The sequence below is a fragment of the Arthrobotrys flagrans genome, assembly GCF_004000055.1.
Source record: "Arthrobotrys flagrans strain CBS H-5679 chromosome Unknown unitig_15, whole genome shotgun sequence".
Taxonomy (NCBI): domain Eukaryota; kingdom Fungi; phylum Ascomycota; class Orbiliomycetes; order Orbiliales; family Orbiliaceae; genus Arthrobotrys; species Arthrobotrys flagrans.
Genome location: NW_027137545.1, coordinates 4948542 through 4962398, shown reverse-complemented (window position 1 = coordinate 4962398; position 13857 = coordinate 4948542). Strand labels below are relative to the sequence as shown.

Genomic DNA, 13857 nt, shown 5'->3' with positions numbered 1-13857 from the left:
CCATGTTTTGTTTGACGGATGTCATTCCGGCTGTAGTTTCAACCCCTTGGCGGGGCCTTCTCTTACCAACCCCACCCCGGAAGACCTAGCAAGGACCTGGAGGGAATTCGAAAGCAAGGACCACACAGTCACAAGACCTTTAAGATGCGTCAAGCTTTCAAACTTACCGCCTTGGTAATCGTCCGATCGACCTTATGCGCATACATGACATGTTATGCAGTATCTTTATATAGCCAACCTGGTATTTGGGCTCAAATTCGGAGCGACGGTGTGGGGACTGACAACTATTGGCGGGTTTTGAATGGAAGTGGATTCGGTTTCATGATCCGTTTTTCTACAACGGTCATTCCGGGATGCTTGGCTCCGTCGTTAAAGTTTGCTTGCTTCCGTCGAAGCCAATGCTGAAGTCCCTCAGCTGTTAGACTGTTATGGGGCTTTCCAAGAGTTATAATACTGGTAAATTCGCTTTTAGAAATCGACTCTCGGAGCCGGCTATTTCATCAATTGCTTGATTCCATGCCAATACTCGTATACTGTCCGGAGTATACTTGAGAATCAAGAGTACCACAGTTTGATGACGCCACATCCCATCGAGTTCAAGACGTCGACGTTGTATTAACCTTTCCAATAAATTCCAGATCGATACCGAAAATAGCATTAAAAGGCTAAAAGCAGCAGACGTAATCGTAAGACTGTCGAGGATTCTGTGAAACCAAAGATACCCCTGTCATGAAATCGATTGCAAGTCAAAATCAACAATCTATTCCCTAAATGCGACGATTATCTGTGGCACCGCAACACATTCACCGATGGAAGTAGCACAACGACGTCGTCATTGACAAACAGTGCGAAAACCCCTCTCAATCGCCAACTTCCAAGACCTCGCCAATTATATGAGTTTCTTCTTTTAAAGAGGCAAAAGTTATGCGGCATACCTGCTAAAGAAATTTTCGAGTGAAAAAAACTAGACTGCAGCTGATGATTACGACGACGATGTCGTGGGGTCAGCTACTGAAGGCACAAGGCAGGTTTGCAGGCTCACAAGCCAACTAGTGAAGTAGCTGCTGGTTGGATCTAGAATCCTCCACTAGTTGTTCAAGACATACGAGCTCGAGGTCACTGGCACGAGTGAATTAGATGGAAATGTTTCAAAATACGGAAAACCGGAAGTGTGGCCGAGAAACTTGAAAGAGAAATCGATATCCTGATATCGATTCGACTTTCGCATTTGATTCGAGTTCTCCAATCTATATATCTGATAATCTAGTTATAGCTATACTCTAAACATATCGAATTCGGGAGCTTGAAAATTGCATGAAATAAAAACGGAGAAGAAATTTGTAAATCTGGTGTCGTAACTCTGAGAGAGAGTAAAGAAATTAAGAAAAAAATATAGAAACATAGAAGTGAAGAAACACCGTTGCAAAGATCCCCAGAAGACGTATGTAGATAGGAAACCCAAAACCAAATAATTCATGAACCGCAAAAAGCCGACCGACCGACCGTTAAAACCTCATAATCAAACAAAACCCATAATCTTCATGAAAAAACAAAAACAATACCACCCCGTTTGATCTCCGCTCTAATATCTCGCAGTCTTCCTCCTCGTCGGTCCCTGGCTCAAACTCCTCGCCAAATGTTTGGCCGCCATATTGACGACTCCAGAACCAATCTTAGCACCAAGGCTTTCCTCACCCCGAGTACCATGCTTGCCCCCTTTGCCACCCAAAGTCTTGCTAGTCGCGAGACTGCTGACTACCGACTCAATAATGCTTCTCATGCTACCGCTATCACCTCCACCTCTGCTATTTCCAAGGCTACCAGCCTTCTCTACCAAAACGTCCAACCCGCCGGCGGCGATAGCAGCACCAGCAATCTGCATAAGTCTCTGTGGTGTGATTTTTCCATCCTTTCTAGTCCTGAAGGCTTCCATAGCAGCAGCAGTAAGCGCGGCTTGTAGTGCTTCTCGAGTTTTCTTCTTTCGAGCTTCATCTTCGGGACCGACGGTGGCAGATCTACTATTGCCATCTTTATGTTTAGATTGTAACAAACCGATAGCAGCTAGTAAATCTTCGACGATATTTCCTTTTTCTCTTTCTCTAGATCTTTCTCGCGACCGACTGGGGGATCGGTCGGAATAATAATCCGAATCATGTCCTCTACGGTCACGACCGCGGGATTTTCTATACCCTCTTTCTTCGCCGTCAGAGTGCGCGTGTGGTTGTGCTACGGTTGTATGGCGTCTTGTGGGACGACGTGGGGATGGGCCACGGGAGCGGTCCGAGTAGTAAGAATCATCGGAGTCTGAGTATGAATCGTAGGATGGAGATCTGTGGCGACGGCGGCGACGGGTATCACGGTCTTTGTCAGGACGTTCGTGACGGTCTTTGCGAGAGTCGCGGACTTCACGCTCATCGAATCGAGCGGATTTTTCGTACTTGGACATTGTGAATGTGGTATAAAGGTTGGGTTTCTCCGGGAAGCCCTTGATATTGCTAAGAAATTATACGAAGTAAATGTGGGTGGAAAATCGAGAGAGGATTTGTTAAAGTTGTATTTGCTTCAAGGTTAAATGTATTTGGTTAACCTTCTTGAAAGCTTTGGCTCGATGTTGTAGCTTTAGATGTCTCTGGAGATTAGAACGAAAAAAAACTTAGACCAAGTCGGCGGCGAAAAGGACCTTATAAATGAAAATCCAAGATCGATAATCCGCAGAAACACCAAGGTAGGCAAAAGCCGGTTGGACGTCAAGCTGCATTACGACTGCGGCACCCGAGCTAGCTGACATGGTTGCATGCATTTTTCACTTTCGCCATGCACACTTCGTCGCATCAGATGCTGCTGTACAACGAAGAGGGCCAGGCTAGAGGAATGGATCTGGCATGGCAGTTGTGGATGGCAGCATCCAAACTTGCCTGGCTTTCAAAGTAACACCACGCAGGAAAACCTCCCAAAATAGGAGGAGACCAGGATTACTCGATCGTGTTTTCTTGCATCTCCGAGCATTTTCCACCTCGGACTAGACCCTTTCTAGTATCCAGAGGCGATATTCAGCTGAATATGCATGATGACATGAGTAACTCGCCACACATTAAACCAATAATACCTCCACAATCTTAATACGCCACAGATGCTTCGCCACGACTTATCAGGGTTTTATTTGGACATGGGGGAATCGTGGCCCTGCATGAACAAAAGGGTGTTTGGTCGATTCGGCAAACATCTACCGATTCTGTCGTGTCCGTGGTTGAAAGGGTTCATTCCCAATTAGTTAGCATTTGCTGTTAAATGGGCGCAGCACACTTGTGTCAAAAAGTCTGACTTTCTTCAAATTCTCGTCGCTCGTTCGCTCGGAACGAGGCGACCATGCCCGTGGTTCATGCATAGATGGACGCTCGAGCTTTCATAAGCCACCATGTTAGCCAACGCAGAGAGAGGTTTGCTGTTCGTTCAGTCAGGGCCAGCAGACCATTCCAGTCACATCCCCCTCTTTAAGCGTCACGGGAGATAGCGCTGTGAATGTGCCTGACTTTGGGGTCAAAAAAATGCCATCTCAGACGGTTCCGTTTCTGGTTTAGCCGTCGATCGGGCTGGAACTCGGAATTTTGTTGGACACGCAAGGGACCAGCTCATCGATATTCATGCGGCCGGCCTGAGTGGAAAGAAATTGTGCGGCGCTTATTGCTCAGGACTCGTGACAGTCAACGTGGTTATTGTCCAACGCTATTAAAGACGATGCTCGAATAAAGTTGGGCGGACTGACATGTGCACAATCTGCCAAGACATGCCCAAGCTTGTCCTCTACTTATCCCCTTTCCCGGTGCTGTGTGGACCAACCTGTGTGTGTTTAAAATCCGCCCGCATTCTGCCCCCGGGCCGGTACCAGACTTCCGCGCCGTGCTTGAGGATGGGTAGGACCGATGAGGTGTAGAGTTGACGCATAGCTGCTGCGGGGAGACCCTTTTCAGTATTTGCCAGTTGTCGGATTGCATAGTATGCCCGCATTGCTGCAGCATATTTTCCCCCGATGTGATGTGTGAAGGAGAGTTTTTAGTCTAGCCATACTCCTAGCCAGCGTATAACCTGTGAGGGTTGAATAGTGTTGGATTCGTACGTGACGCTGAAGTCCTCTCCTTTGTTGGGTGCTTTCCTTCTTTCCTTGAAGTGTACAAGTTCTGTTTTGGAGCCGTCGAAAGACATGTCGTTCTGTTTTGACCAAGTACTGATAGTACGTCCGATGGTTTCTCGAAGGCGCGCATTGGCTTCGGTTTTCCCTATTCCCAATATTCCGACATCGTCTACGTATGTGGAGTAGAAGTGCCCCGGGTATGTTGATTCCAGGTGTTGGAATAGCGGTTGGAGGTAAATGAGGAAGAGGATAGGTGACATGGGTGAGCCTTATGGTATGCCAGTTTTCTCATGGTCGATTTGTAGCCGTATCGCTGACACATTATTATCAAAGGCTCCTTTGACGTCCATAAATAGGGCTGAAGCAATGAGGTTCTTTGCTTTTGCTTTTTCAACTTGGTGGATCAAAGCGAGTACGGCATCTATTGCAGACCGTTGGGGCTTCTCATTTGGTCTTTGTAGAGCAGGTCCAGCTTGCACATACGTGTGGCCATAATTTTTTCTAGAACCTTCCCCAGCAGAGCAATCAGCCGGCATAATCGATTTGATGATTTGATTTGATTATCCAGCATTGTGAGAGAGGTGCGCCGACACACACAAGGTCAAGGTTCAAATATGCCTGGGTAAAGCTCCGAGTCATCCACGTGAAAAGGCGTTCGGAACATACACGCGTCAAAATCAACGTCAACGCGTCGTGCCAGCTACCTTCTTCCAACAACAACAACAATAATTACTGTCATGTCTGAGGAAAATATCGGTCAGGCTTTCACTGATGATTGTGCTGGATTGTGCTGATTTCGTTGAGACCAAGTGTGGCGAAAGCTTCTCAGTGGATTTCATAGTACGCTGGAACTTCGGGCTACCGCGACACTCCCGATGGACACTCCGATGCTGCCAACCAGATTCTGAACGGGTGCGATCAGATTTTAATCGACTCCCTTAAACTCGGATTGTCTCACCTCAGTACTCCTAATATCAATGGTAGAATTACCCAGGAGATCGCTACTCTCGCCAAACCTACCTCTATTGCCATCAGCACCCCAAACTTGCTCGGAGCGGTCCCATGTCGTCGTTGTAGGCGAAATTAAACAACGTGCCACTACAATGGCAGATCTCAACAAGACCTCGATTGTCCGGCTTGGCAACTACGTGCGTGAAGTCTTCGCCAATCAACCAGGCCGTCGTTTTGTGCATGGATTCACTTTGGTCAATGCCAACATGAGGTGCTGGGTCTTCACCCGGTCTGGTGGGGTTGTGTCACCACGTTTAACACTTGCCGAGCCCTCTGACCTCAACACCTTTCGCCGTGCGTTTTATGGCTATCTACACAATACCGATCTCGGACTTCCTAGCGACAATATTCCATCAATCGGGGACATCAATCTTTGTGGAGAGCTTGGTGAAGCAATTGTCAATGGACCCGCTATCGTATCCAGAGGCACACCAGAGCTTCTTCTTCGTGCTGATATGGCTTGTCTATGATCATGAGCACGGAAAGAAGCTTCAAGCATGGTCGTCCTCGCCAGAGGCAGCTGCTAATCAGAAAGAAATACAAGCAACAGCGCAAGAGCATTTCGACAAACTTATAGAAGGCTTCAAACCGATGGATGGGCTGGGAGAGGTTCAGATGGTTTTGTCCAAATTCCGGGAAGCACCATGGCCTCAGAACGTCGATTCGCCAAAAATAAAAAGAAATCAACTGGAGTTTTGCAAGGACAAATTGTACGATCAGATAAATAAAGCATTCGAAGAGGGTATTCAGAATCTGGAGCATTGAACGTTAGAGATCGGTGGTTCTTTGTGTTTATTGCGCTGAGGGCCTGTTTTGTTAAAACTCAAAACAACAATAAATTTGCTAACTGACGCACAATACCTATCGAAATATAAATCACAAATATTATATACTGTAGGGAGCGTACCGGTTAATACCGTCACCGGTCACCGCGGCCTGGTTTGGAAATATTTCGCCGCCACCAAGGGTGTGTACCAATTCTAAAGACCTTGGTCACCGGTCTTTTACAAGAAAATGTTTCAAGAAAATACGTGAATTGTTTCAAGAATAAAGAAAGTGGATTTCCGGTTTAGATTAGCTTTCCAGAATCTTCGGCACCACTTGGACTTCCAACCTTCTGAATTGTCCGAATCTGATGTCTCAGAATCACTGCTATCCTCTTTATAAAACAACGCCGCTGTACGCAATCCATAACGATAACCCTCAGGAATCTCATTCCCTCTCTTGTCAATAAACCCAATTACCTAACCTGTAACTCGGATAGCTTCACCTCGTTCCTTTGTCGTTTCGATTGCTTTGACTCGCTTATAGTGGCACTAGCGACAACAGATTCCTCTGCTAGGTGACGGGCGTAGTCTTCCTTTGGTATCTTGGTAAACAAGCTGTCAATTTTGGCTCGTCGATGTAAAATTGGAAGTTAAAGAGCAGTGGCCGATGAGGGGGTATACTTCGGAGGCCTAATTCAATGTAATTCAAAGGAACCACTCGGGGAAACCAAACGGCACTCCAAGAGTTGACAACTCACTCACAGCGGGCGGCATACAACGGAAAGCTCACAACAATCGGCATACACTAGGCGGTATACAACGGACCGCACTAGAGCCTACTCTTTAAAGTTTGAAAAACTGGAACTTCGTTCACCGGCAATTATGGACATGTATTAATTTAAAACCCTGTCACCAGCAAGAGGCCCTTTAGATTAGCCCCTCAGTCCCGTTCAGGAACTAGACTGCCGTAGGGTATAGCAAAGATGCTGGAGAGATACATGCCTTCGAAGTTCTCGCAATATTGAGCATGTCCAATATCGGCGATCCATCGGGAGACTTGGCGTACCGTCCAGTCCGCCATCTCAATCGAGGCATCATCCGAGCCTTCGAGGCTTTCATTGTCTTGATCGTTGTTATCAGCCATGTTTGGTTTCAGTCTCGTTCAGTTTGATGCTGAGGGTATTAGGACGTGATGTTTGCTTGCGAGGTCGTGAGGATGATAGGTGGATACGGAGATGGAAGTAAAATGGAGGAAGAGCGAGGTTTAGTGTATGGAGGCAACGTTGCTATGATTGCTGTGCCTACAACACATTTTCTTGTTGGAAAAATTGATGGCCTCATCCAAAACAAATGAAACTCCCCCCTCGTAGCCACATCTGGGAGTAGTCTCGGGGCCAGACGCTAGCCCACCAATCGCGTTATACGGACCGACCTTCGGATTTACTAACTGTCCTTCCTTTGTGACGTCTGGGTACGAGACCACCCTAACTCGATACCACGGAAAACCTCTACTAGTTCAATCCCTAGATGTCTACTTCTACATTGATACGTCTCTAACATTACATTAACACACGGTATTATAGCAAACGATTTATATGTACTAAAACAAATATATACAGACTCACTCTTTCCTGATATATACATTTTCTAAAACCCTTCCCTGGCCTCTAACAACTCAACCTCTGGCCCGCATTCGCCGAAGTATAAGAATCCACATCCCCAACCGCAAGCGTACTATAAGAATAAGGCACACTGCTCAACGTCCCCACTGGCAAAATCGGTGTCTTCCCCGTTCCATAATCGTTCCCTCTAGTAACCACATACCCCGTAGCCTTCGATTCCTCATAATCAATCGAAGCAACATTAACCCACTTCGAATATTCCACCAACATCTGAGCTCCCATACGGGATGTATACCCCAACGAGGAGTTTTCAAAGTAATTGTTAACAACATGGACTGTTCCAAATCGAACGGAAGGTTGACGGGAGTTACAACCTGACCAGCGGTTACGGAGGTAGGTCACTCGTAGATGACCGGTATCTTCGGCAGCGTTGTTGTCGGAGTGGCCGATTAAGGAGCATTTATAGTGGTCGTGGATAAAGGTATTTGAAACGGTAACGAAGTCAGTGGCGTGAGACATATCCAGTGCGCCATCATAATAATCTTTATCATGATCCTGATCAGACGAAAGATCGCAATGGTCAACAAGAACATTTGTAGTCTCTTGAATAAGGATGTTATCGATAGGAGCAAGGCATTTTGAGATCTTGAGGTTTGAGAAGATGATGTTTTTGCGACGCCAGGCGCGGAATCCGACGCCGATTAGTTGGGAACCGGATTTTCCGATTACGTGCGTGTTGGAACCGACGTCGACTTGTTGATTGCCGCTGATGGTGCCGGAGATGTAGACGATCTTTGGGTTATCGTTGTTTAGGGCGGAGACGAGGGCCTCGAGGGTGCTGACTGTGGTTACGGTGCCGCCGACGCCGCCGGTAGTTCCACCGTTTAGGGTGCAATACCCGACACTATGCAGGTTGTTAGGTATGTTATATGAATGTTAGGTGGGGGGAAACATACGTGCACTGGGCAATGCAAGAACCACTAGCTGCTGGCTGCAAACTCGTCTTAGTAGTCGATGTAGCGAGCGTTGTGCTAGCCTTAGTGGTGGTAGCGGTAGTTTTGGTCGATGTAGTAGTCGACTTCGTCGTCGTCTTTGTGGATGTGGTTGTCGCAGCAGTCGTTCCGGTCGACTGAAGGCATTGAGAGTACCCTATTCACAATATCATCAGAATCATTCCTTCCCCCCTCCCAATCAATACAAGAATTGCAAATTGAACTCACATTCATTGCTATAAACACAAGTCCATCCCGATACGCAAGTGGTAGACCCCGTGAACCCTGTACCGCCGCATTGGGCATACGGCTGAGCCTGCGCATTAACCGCCGCCGCGAGGGCGAGGCCGAGAAGAACCTTTGTAACCATTATTATCACTTCTTCACTGAAGAATGAGCTATACTGAAATTAAACTATAAACGAAAGGAAGATGCTGTCGATACAGAATGAAAAACTATCAAAAAGCCCAAGAACTCGACTCTTATATAGGGTTTAGATTCTCCAGGCGTTTGCCAAGATAAACCTAAAAGAAGTAAACCACAGTAACCCCGCAACGTAATTCTCTCAAGATCAATCCCTCCTCCTGCCATTCAAATCCCATGGTTCCATATATCGCTCCTAACCTTGGCGCACAAACGAAGCTTTTGCCAAAACTCGCCATGCGTGTGGGGCTGCTTGAAGTTTCCCAAAACTTCCACCAGTCACACACGTTACCGGATTTCGTAACCCCAGTAGACGGACAAATCTCGATCCTGAAATCCTTGGCCCGGCTGAGGGGGCAAGTCTTAAATATACTCATATACACAGTACTCATATAAGATTATGGGATAATGGAAGTGGGGAGCTTTTTGTCGCTTGGCAGTATTAGGCTGTTTGGTCTTGTCAAAGTGCTAATGTTCGGTACCCCTATGCGGAGAAAACGGTCCGAAGATTGCTGGTGGCCCCACGCGTTTGAAATCCGTCAGTGTCGATGCTATCCTGGTAGAACAGTTTAGGTCCAGTCGTGATGATTGGTCAAATACCGCTCTTGTGTCCTAATGGGGAATGGTGGGTCACAGGGATACGTCAGGGATAAAGGAGCCAAGCTCCGCTGTTGGCGGGACTTTGGTGTTGTGAGAAAAATGGTAAAATTTTCCGATAGATACACAGTAGTATGATTCCTGCGAGATAGATGCGTGAATGGACGAGGGTGTCTATTAGATCGATGCAAGATTTCGGGCATAAGACTTTTTTTCGCGTGGCCCATGGATGCATTGTGTTGGCCAAGAAAAGCTTAAAAGGAAGAATATTTCGCCATGCCCTCAATGGTGTCATAGCCTCTATGCGTCATATGATCAAGGGGTCTTATCGATAATGTAGCGTGCGTCTAATGAGTATATATTAAAGATGGGGATACCTCGAAGTCCCCTGTAGATCTCTTGATAGTGCGGAAATATTATTTGTTTCCGGTTAGTAATGCTAATTATAAGTGTCAATCTGCTGGGTGTACATACCTCGGAAACCCAACATGTTAACAACACTCGCAATTCTAAAAACCACAATTTAAATATCTACAGTTTGCCAGAAAACTTGAATCTTAAAATCGGGATCTTAAATCCAAAATCCATGGATGGTTGAGTTTCTGCTATATAGGTCTAGAACTAATATCGTGCCTGTCCCGAACCTCGTCTTGTTCTCGAGGCATGAGCCAAAATTATCCCAATCTCCACAAAAATGCGTTCCCTGTTGTATTTCCACCCATTCCACATCCGGTAATCATCCTAAACCGTCCATATTCAAAAAAACGCGCAACCACGCGAGATCGTGTCGGTCGCACAAAGCCTTCCATCACGCCAAGCTTCACGCGAAAAATTGCCTAACCAACGTGAAAAGGAAACCTTGTAACTTCAAAACTACATTGTGTCATGATCTACATATAGCTGCAGAGGAAGAACAGCACAACTCCTCGTTATAATTCTTCGATTCAAGTCACGGATACATTCGTGAATATACTTCATCCTCATATGTTATAATAAATCTCCATTTCCACAATAGCTAGCCATACAAGCAGAACCGTCTTCCACATCCATCCCCATATCGCACCAAATAAAAAATAACACCATCATAATATTAACCCCTTGCTATCAAGCATCAACCGTCACCATCACAAAAGCCAGTTGACCAGACGTCGACAAGAGGGACAAAAAAACGCGTAGAGAAAACGTAATGCAGATACACGCTAGTGCCAGGCATACAGAACAGGCTATAAAGCAGTCGAGGGAGCAGGAGGAAGGGTAAGTTATGGGGAGTACACGCATCAATCGTATTACGACAATTGTAAAGGGGCTGAGAAAAGCCAATGTTTATACACTGAAGAAGGGGCATAAAAAAGGTAATGGTGAAGGGTGAAAGAGTGAGGGGTGGGATGTTGAAAAGAATACTGCATTCATCAAATACGCTCATGACACAACGAAAAAGGGCTTAAGGGTAAAGGAAAGGGTCTAGAAAACCCCATGAAGCAAAAACCATAAACATGACGTAAAATCACGTCTGGGACCACACCTGCCAAGCAAAAGCCCCAAGCATCTATCGAAGTTAATAGGTCAGGACGATTAAGATCTCTTGGGGGCCTATAGACCGCCCCGTATTTTTCTGTATCTAGCCTATCGCCGACCGTGAAGCAAACAATCCCTTCTTTGATGCAATTCGAGCAGGCAAAGTCTTCCCCATCGACCCACTGATTCTCTGTCTCAACTTCCTCGCTATCGAGCGGATACTGACTAGTAAAGGCACAATGCGGACTCAAACCCTGTTCCCTTCGTTGAAGATTGCGCTTGTGGGCGTAGGACCGCCAGAAGCCCGGCGTAACCGCGACCTCGCGAATACGATCCGTTGTTCTGGGTAGAAGCCCTTCCATCTGCTCACGAATTTCCTCGTCGTCGACTAAAAGACTGCGGCCGTGTTTGAAGCCAGAGACGAGTGTGAATTCGAACATCTTTTTAGGATAGGCTGCCCAGGGTGATTTTTGTTGAGACTTCTTGGTGGCTCGTGGGGATTTCACGGATTGTACCGGTGGCTTGGGACCCTTTCCCGGGGTCTTTCCTGGGGTTTTTACTGAAGCCTTTGCTGGAGATTTTGCAGAGCCTTTTGTTGGAGATTTACCACGTGCAGCCTTGAGTTTTGGAGGGGCGCTCGCAGGGGATGGTTGGACGGCTGCTTGTGCTGCCGCTGCTGCACCTCGCTTGGGCGCGCGACGGTTGACAGGGGTGGAGGTTTGCGAGAGAGCAGTGGGCTTTCGAGCAGGGGATCGCCTACGCGGTAGAACGGATGGAAGAAACGGAGGAGAGGTGGCTGGTGGGGTCATAATTTTAGCAAAGTTCTTGTTTGATTCTAGAGCATTGCTATACCGCTCTGTCTGGCGCCGTGTGCGCTTCGCAGGGCGCTCCGCACTATCCGAGGCCTCTGTAGCCTCCGCCTGAGTCGGAGGTACACCGTTGTATTCCGTCTGGCGGTCGGGGATTCCGTTAACACCATCGACGGTTGCTCTATCGCTGGATTGATCGCGTCCACGTTTGGTACCGGTTAGCTCGACGGTTTCATTGCCGTTGATGGGCTCGACCGTAGCTGTTGCTTCAGAGTGTCGTATCCTAGTAGAGCGTCGAAGAGGCTGCTCAGGTTCCGCGGGTTCTTCGGCCTTAGCTTCCTCCGGAGCTTCGGCCTCCTCCTCCTCCTCCTCCTCCTCCTCCTCGGGTTCAACGTCGTTTTCATCGTGCTCGATACCTGCCTCTTCCTCAAGTTGGTGTTCGGCTTCCTCCTCTTCTTCTTCGTCGCCTTCCAATCCAGCCTGCCCTGCACCCTCTCCATTCTCCGCCTCGTAGTATTCGTACTCCTCCTCTTCTTCCTCGGGTTCCACATTGTGACGATCAGCTTCTTCAACACCAGGAGTCTCCTCGACTTGTAAACGCCTGCTAGCTCTCCTATAAGACGCACCAGCTTGTAAGCTCCTCTCAGCCTGTAACTGCAACTCGGCCTGATTGGCCAGCTCCTCTTCCTCTTCTTCATCATACTCATCCCCGCTAGCATCATAATCGCCAGTTAGAACTGCAACATTCTTCCTGAGTCTATCGTGTGCAATATTCTGACTCTCCAACTCATCTCTCAAGAGTCGGATCGTGTGTTTATACTTCTGCCTCTCCTGTGCCCAAATGACTTCTCGTCCTTTAATCTCCCTTCTTAAAACAACAACTTCTTTTTCTTTTCTTGCGAGAGCTGCATTCCTCTCTTGAACTCTCTCCATTCCACTTTTTACTTCTTGGTTAACTTCCTCTCTCAAGCTCTCAAGCTCCTCAGCAGTAAGCCTATACTCCGACGATTGTTTCGTCTGTTCAGCTTTAGCCGAAGAGATTTCCAAACGAAGGCGCTCATTTTCGCGAACAAGGTCCTCGACGCGTTTGGAATGGTCGCGAAGCATGGGTTCTTCCATAAATGCAGAACCAAACTGAGCCCATAGCTGTTGAAATTTTGTTTTGGCATCCATACTGAGTGGCGATGATGGCGTAGACATTGTTTTTTTGGATGATGAAAGTGGCGAGTGTGTGCGACGGGGGACGGTGTCGCGGATTTTTAGCTTTTGGATGGATCCTTGGATAAAAAATTAATTCGTGATTTTTAAGTGTGTTTGACGTACGTACGCCCCGTCCCGGTCGGTTTGACAGGAGAGTTTTCCGGATCCCTCCAGAGAGACGAGACGAGGCTGAATGATGGCGAAAAGATCGTTGGCGTTAATTATTAGATATAAATAAAGGAGGAGAATTAGAAATAAAGCCGGGAATGCGATGGCGATGGATGAGGATCAGTTCTGCCGGGACTATGACAGGTTCTGACAGATCGGCTGATTGATTGGTTTGGAGGGGCGGAAAAGAATTTCGATCGGGTGATGACGAGTAAACAGTTTGCTGGAAAGGGGAAGGCTGGAAAGGAGACCACCCAAACAACACATTTTTATATCTCAGTATTTCGAATGTTTCCTTCGAGGCCGGAAAACTATTTGCACGCACTTCACGAGCATGTATTTAAGACTACGCCAGATACACTTGGCAGAAATTCCATCCTCATTATATTACGATGCTAAGGAATCTCTTTACTACTAATCGTAGGAAGTATTTTAGAATTTGGGGAGCCGCGTAGTCAAAATTAACGGGCAGACCATAGAACACGGCGAATATATTTTGGAGAGAATCCCATTCTTAATGTATTAATGGGTTACGGGATGTATATATGTGCTAAAGTGCTGTTGTAATGAGATTGGGAATACTTTGGGGCGTTGGGCGATGAAGACGGGAGAGGGGGAGTCCAT

General features: G+C 47.0%; 4 protein-coding genes across 4 annotated transcripts; 1 reads left to right on the top strand and 3 right to left on the bottom strand.

Moving 5' to 3' along the window:
* Nucleotides 1-1582: 1582 nt before the first annotated feature.
* On the bottom strand, nt 1583-2446 carry DFL_001356 (uncharacterized protein; the record flags this gene model as incomplete). The annotated part of the gene is made up of 1 exon (XM_067629965.1): nt 1583-2446. The coding sequence occupies one exon, from the start codon at nt 2444-2446 to the stop codon at nt 1583-1585; it is 864 nt and encodes a 287-aa protein (XP_067495934.1).
* Nucleotides 2447-5232: 2786 nt separating this feature from the next.
* Nucleotides 5233-5610, top strand: DFL_001355 (uncharacterized protein; the record flags this gene model as incomplete). The annotated part of the gene is made up of 1 exon (XM_067629964.1): nt 5233-5610. One exon carries the CDS (start codon nt 5233-5235, stop codon nt 5608-5610), a length of 378 nt encoding a protein of 125 aa, XP_067495933.1.
* A 1964-nt stretch (nt 5611-7574) lies between these two features.
* Nucleotides 7575-8891, bottom strand: DFL_001354 (uncharacterized protein; the record flags this gene model as incomplete). The annotated part of the gene is made up of 3 exons (XM_067629963.1): nt 7575-8433; nt 8486-8678; nt 8750-8891. The coding sequence occupies 3 exons, from the start codon at nt 8889-8891 to the stop codon at nt 7575-7577; spliced, it is 1194 nt and encodes a 397-aa protein (XP_067495932.1).
* A 2205-nt stretch (nt 8892-11096) lies between these two features.
* DFL_001353 (uncharacterized protein) lies at nt 11097-13065 on the bottom strand (the record flags this gene model as incomplete). The annotated part of the gene is made up of 2 exons (XM_067629962.1): nt 11097-11131; nt 11283-13065. The coding sequence occupies 2 exons, from the start codon at nt 13063-13065 to the stop codon at nt 11097-11099; spliced, it is 1818 nt and encodes a 605-aa protein (XP_067495931.1).
* Between the last annotated feature and the right edge of the window lie 792 nt (nt 13066-13857).